The sequence below is a fragment of the Stigmatopora argus genome, chromosome 16 (assembly GCF_051989625.1).
Source record: "Stigmatopora argus isolate UIUO_Sarg chromosome 16, RoL_Sarg_1.0, whole genome shotgun sequence".
Taxonomy (NCBI): Eukaryota; Metazoa; Chordata; class Actinopteri; order Syngnathiformes; family Syngnathidae; genus Stigmatopora; species Stigmatopora argus.
The window spans coordinates 862,212-868,211 of record NC_135402.1 but is presented as its reverse complement, the minus strand read 5'-3'; the positions used below and the strand labels follow the sequence as shown (position 1 = coordinate 868,211).

The following is a 6,000-nucleotide window of genomic DNA, read 5'->3' as shown; positions in this document are numbered from 1 at the left end:
TTTTTCTAATGGCACTTCCTTGGTCAAATGATTTATTCATGTTCCTGATTTTGCCACCCAGAAAATATACCTGTACACCGTGAAATATATCACCTCGAGCCATAAACGTCAGTCAAATTAAAGAGCAGCATCTTTCATATCGCGTAATGGTAATAGCGGTCATATTATAGCTGTCGTTCCGCAGTTAGTATTTAGATTTATGACATCGCTCCCTCTGTGGTCGATTGCTCTGCCATCCATTGGTCGTGACTGCACTGCATCTCTGGCTATCGGCTAATTTGGCTAGCGAACAAGCGCACACGCACACCCATCCAATAAACTTCACCAACCGGAGCAATGACTGACCCAAGAATACGACAAATTAAGATCAAAACCGGCGTGTTGAAGCGGTAAGTTGACTTAAAGAAGCTCACATTCGGGAATTCGGGGGTAGTTAGCTTAGCCGCACCCGGCAGCAGAACAACCCGACGTCGTGACGCCATTCCGGTGTCAGACGGCACGCGACTCCGGTGTTTCAGCAAGGCCTACCTTCGGATAATGTGCTAACCTGGCCCGCTGTTGCCCTATAATAATAATTCTATATCCGTCATGTAGCTCTGCTTGCTAAGTATTATGCCGTCGCTTGTATCATTTTCTTAGTCATCCGACTTGCCAAGTGTTTACTAGTTAGCCCTTATGCTGCTAATGACAAGCTACATCTCCATCCATTGTGACGAAAAATGTCGTTAATTTAATCGTTTACAACATATTATTAGTACATATTGGACAAGTTGCCTCTTGCTCATACAGTTATATTTAATAACGTGTTCAGGTTATGCACAGAATCATGACTTATCTATACTTAAGGGAAACAAAATGCTTTTCTCACGTAAATACGTTCTAATTCACTCTGGAGGCTTTGTGTTAACGTTCAATTTTTGTGTTCCCATTTTAAAGTTTGCAGGCATCTTAAAAATTGGATTCGGCACGGTAAAATTCCCAATTTTGGTTTATCCGTTGCCACTCAATTCTACTGGATTGGACGTTTATGACCGTCAATGGCAGCCAAATAATGAGCCATGTTTATTGCCTCTTCCCTATCCCAGCTAATTGGACTTTTAGTGCCGTCAATGGCAGGCAAAAACTTTTTAAAAAGAAAAGAGGTATGACTAAATAAGTGACTACTAATTCCCATTAACGTCAAGTAAATATTGTGTCCTTCTCGTAAAAATGTTGTTTATTTTCAGCTAGCTAGCCAGCTCCCACGTCTATATTTTCTTCACGGCTTAATTGACTGTCGCAAATAGGAAAATATGGCAGATCGGCTCGAAAATGAGCTCCTGGCCCGTAATGCGCTATCGATTGCTATTGGATGAGGAAAGCGTGCGCCGATGGAGTGATGGGGGAACGTGGCCAATGTCACCTTTGTATTCACCTGGAGTATAAGGGAGGAACCACTTTACATTAAAGTCCTTTAACTCATTTTTTACAGATTTTTTGGGGCCACGTGATGTAGGCAAAGTAGTTGAAATGGCTGCCATTGAATGGGATAAAATTTAAATAAATAAAAAAACAACTTCAAATATTTTCTGCCATCCTTTAATATTGAAAATATTTTAAATGAACCGTAATATTTACTTTTTTCATCTTAATTCATAACTGACAAGAGTGAACATATACTGCTGTAATCTGTTTTTCAAAAATTCATTTTTTTTCATTCATGGAATATTTGAAACTATTAAACATATATATATATATATATATACATATATATATATGTATGTGTGTGTGTGTGTGTGTGTGTGTGTATATATATATATATATATATATATATATTTTTCATTGAAAATAATTTTAAATAAATGAACCACCGTAAACCCCTACTTGCTCCATTTTGGTTTTTTAATTTAATAAAATAAAAAGAATACTCAGTCCTAAAACTTGTTAACATGCACGATTCCTGTTCACAAATGGCCCATTTCTTACCTTGCACCATTTTTCTATTTCTTAATTTTATTTTTGGGCTCTATTTGGCCTTAATAAAACGACAAGAGTCATTTGCCTTTGTCACAGCGTTCCCCAGCGCCTGCCACGTGCCGTCTCAAAAATACACTCGGTCTTGAGACGGCGACGGAATATCAGCCCAGCTTTAATTTCTTTTTTTCTTTTTTTTTGTACCCCTATTTTCCAGCGAGCTGCCTTTTCCATTAAGCCCGAGGTGGCAGGTCTATTTAGGCGGCGGCGGCGACCCCCGGCGCGCCGACTCTGAGAGAAATAAGGAATTAACATCAGCGCTGGGAAAAAGGGGAGGCACGGACATGGTGTTATTAAACTGTCCTTCACGTTTATTCAAATGATTTCCAGTTTGGCCCGCCACTTCCAAAGCCGGGGAATCGTTAGCATGGGCAAATGTTCCTGGCGCCGTTGGCCGGCCCATGGACTTCCGTGGCCGTCGTGGTAATTGATAAATAATCCAAATGGATCAACGTGGGCCCGCCTCTGTTTTCACTAACAATCAAGGAAAAGAGGCTCATTTGCTGGCTGACTTGCTTCAAATTAGAGGCTAAAGTGACCATCAATTCCCGTGCATGAGTAAAAGTAGCTTTGCTCAAACAAACAAAAAAGTAGTAGTTTTTTGGGGTCATTTTTCTATTTTTTAAAAATGATATCTTCAAATATTTTAAATTAAAAGAAAAAAGATTTTAGGCCAGATGTGCTGATCTATTCATTTTTATTGAAAAAAAAGTCGCTAATGTGCTGTTTTTAGGATAAAAAGGGGAACAAATAATAAATATTTCCTTTTTTTCCCTATATTTTCTATTTTTAAATGTTTAAAAATACAACACAAAAATGAAAATAATGTAAATATTCTTTCATTCATTCAAGAAAATATTTTTGGTGATGATAAAAAAAATTCCAGGCCAAATGTGCTGACCTATTCATTTTTATTGAAAAAAAGTCGCTAATGTGCTGTTTTGATGACAAAAAGGGAACAAATAATAAATATTTTCTTTTTTTTTTTCTATATTTTCTATTTGTAAATGTTTACAAATACAATACAAAAATGAAAATAATGTAAATATTCTTTCATTCATTCAAAAAAAATATTTTTGGTTTATAGGGAAAAAAATACAAAAAATATTTAAATAAGTGATTAGACACAAACGTTCATTTGGATAATATCTCATCGTGGAGAAAAATAGCCAGCATTTCCACAGGAAAAATCTTTATTGACATGCAAGTACTATTTTAGCCAATCAAATGCAAGTGTGTAGGTTGTCCCGCCTACTCGTCAATCATTAGCTACTCGGACCAAGGAAGTTACACACAAGGTTAATCATGTTGTTTATTTTTTTTCAACCTATATAGGGTACATAATTATTAAATGTGACACTCACATACATATTCGGACGCCACGTCAGAGTTTTGGAAAGCTTAACATGTTGCTATTCGTTTTTTTGATGCCTATTTTGCATGCAGGCTCATCAAGGAGGAGGCTTCGTACAAGGCCGAGGCAAAGAAGCAGGAGGAGAAAATCGAGCACCTCAAGGCAGAAGCGGCCGACAGTTTCCTCATCAAGCAGCACGTACGTCAAATGACTGAACTGACATGGCCGCCATGGACGGCGAGAGACGTCCAATCGGAGCGGACGTCCCTCGCCGTCCATGGCAGTGAAAGTAGGATCACTTGGTATGAGTTGACAAGTCACAAAATGATCCGCATGTATAGTACAAATATTTCTAATATGAATATTGAAACAAATTTAAATGTCCCCAAAAAATCCACAAGGCTTTGGATGACCAAATTTATTTATGGAAAATATATATATATTTTTTTGCTTCATTGAAATCACCCTTTTCATCATTTTAATGTTGTGATAGCACTATCCCAAAAATATTTTTCCCCCAATTCCTGGATATCAAACCGTTAGTCGTTATCGGCAAATTCTCAAAAACGGGTGCCTCGGAGTCACGTGCAAAATATGTGATCGGGACATCCCTAATATATATATTTCTATGCATTGTAGCAATCTAGCGGTGTCTCAAGTGGCTTTCAAATGCTCCTTTTCTTTCTTCTTTTTTTCTTTTTTTTTGACCAATTCCCTGAGTTTTTATCCGTCAAACGGCCAGGACATTAAAATTCCGGGCGTGTGCGTGTTTTGTTTGCTCATTCAGGGCGCGGCGGTCGGGGGGCCGCGCGACACCGCGCGGCGCCACGCTTGGCTGCCGTTAATGGCGATTTGGCTAGGCCAGATGGATGATGCTTGGAGATGATGCGGCTCAGGCAGGATGGATTAGAGCTTTTGCCCTTTATTTATTTCTTTATTTATTTGCTCTGTGTGCGTGGAATCCATATGTGGAGAAGTGTCATCTTTTTACCCCGCCGTTGATGGGATCATTCCAGCGCGGCCAGAGGGCGCCGTGACTTTTCTCCACGACGCTTAGCCCGCGGACGTCCGCGTTAACGGGTGGCGTCCGCCCGTCTTCGCTCCTGGACGTCACGTTGTCCAATTCGTATCGCTCCAAAAGTCACAACAACAAAAAAGATTAGCATTTTTGGTTGTTGTTGTTGTTGTTATGTATTTATTTGATTGGACTAGGTTTGACCAAACCATTCATTTTATTTCGGTCTAACGTGGAATGCGAAATACAAGAGGCAGGCTTGTGGAAATTAGCTTGGATGTTATGCTAATTAAAAGGGACACGTTTTTTAAAATAAAAATAGGGAAAATGTGAGGGATTAAGTCAGAAAAATGTCAATAGATGAGCGATGGAGGTGAATAATGATTATGCGATAAACATGTTGTGAAAGTGAATCCTCCGATTGAAAATCCGATGGAGAATCCTGTAAAACAAATTGTGAATACGTGAGAAATCGGATCAAAATCTAAATGTCAATAAGTCAAAGACAGTAAAAAAAAATGAAGTGTGTAATTGGTTTGAAAAAAAGTGCGAGTGTAACGAGTGGACGCAAATGAGCCCGGTGTTTGTTGGTGTTTTTCAGTTGGCCAGTCTGCAGGAGACCATCATGATGATCCCGGATAGCCGCCGTCGCATGACCGTGGCGAAGGCCGACCTGGAGCAGCTACTGGTGAGTGAGTCGGTCGCCAGGCGGGGGGGAGGAGCTTCGGGAGCGTCAAAAACAAGCTTTTGTTCGCAGGAAGCCGAGGAGGAATTATCCGAGAGCGCCGAGTACAACGAAGCCAAAAGTATCTTGGACTCGGTTCCGTCGGAGGCCTCGTAGATGCCGTGTGTTTGGGCTTGGTGTCTTAAGCACGCACGAGTTGAGTGAATGACCGCCCTTGCGATTAGTGCCTGTCTCAAGATGGCCACCACTTTGACACGCTGCCGACTCCGCCTTAAGACATCTCGTCCCGTATGTGTAAAATCAAGAGGTGGGATGATGTCTGTGTTGTCATTTTGAACCCAAGTCCAATGTTCATTCCTTTTTTAGGGGCCCATGGATGGGAAGGGATGGGGTGGGGGGGAGGTTTATATCTTATAATTTATGCCGCCATCTTGTTTTCTTTTCTTAGGTTGTCAAATGATTTTGTTGTTTTCATGACGTCGTCAACACAGCGCAGACTGACTTGAACAAATTTGTGTCTGTCTTTTGTTCACGCATGACTTTTTCCTTACAGTTTATCCTCACTCGGGTGGTGCGGGGGTGCCGGAGCTTATCCCGGACACCTTGAATGGCTCTCCAGCCAATCGCAGGGCGCAATGAGACACACCTTAGAGGCAATGTAGTGTTTTTAACTGAAGCTAGGCTAGTTAAAAGTTTTATTTTGAAAACAAAGTTTTATAAATGTCTACACTTGGTTACTATGCCGAAAATTAGAATTTTTAAAATTTATTATTTTCTATTTAATACATTTTTTTGATTGGATATGTGGAATTGAGCATAAATACAACAGCGACATAGTAACACTTTATTCTTGTATTATTATTACTACGACTTTAATGTCGCACTTTTTGTTTACTTTGGCCGTCGTGCAAAACATGTAGCGGCGATGTGGGA

General features: G+C 40.0%; 1 protein-coding gene across 1 annotated transcript; it reads left to right on the top strand.

Moving 5' to 3' along the window:
• The first annotated feature begins 220 nt into the window (after positions 1 to 220).
• Positions 221 to 5,578, top strand: tbca (tubulin cofactor a). The gene is made up of 4 exons (XM_077622435.1): positions 221 to 389; positions 3,460 to 3,565; positions 4,984 to 5,070; positions 5,140 to 5,578. The coding sequence occupies exons 1-4, from the start codon at positions 337 to 339 to the stop codon at positions 5,221 to 5,223; spliced, it is 330 nt and encodes a 109-aa protein (XP_077478561.1). The 5' UTR covers positions 221 to 336; the 3' UTR covers positions 5,224 to 5,578.
• Positions 5,579 to 6,000: the final 422 nt, after the last annotated feature.

Excerpts from the sequence above, each read along its gene's own strand:
- tbca (XM_077622435.1), top strand. The coding sequence starts at position 337 with ATGACTGACCCAAGAATACGACAAATTAAGATCAAAACCGGCGTGTTG. Across the intron at positions 3,566-4,983 it reads GTTTCCTCATCAAGCAGCAC|TTGGCCAGTCTGCAGGAGAC; the intron begins GTACGTCAAATG and ends GGTGTTTTTCAG. Across the intron at positions 5,071-5,139 it reads CCGACCTGGAGCAGCTACTG|GAAGCCGAGGAGGAATTATC; the intron begins GTGAGTGAGTCG and ends TTTTGTTCGCAG.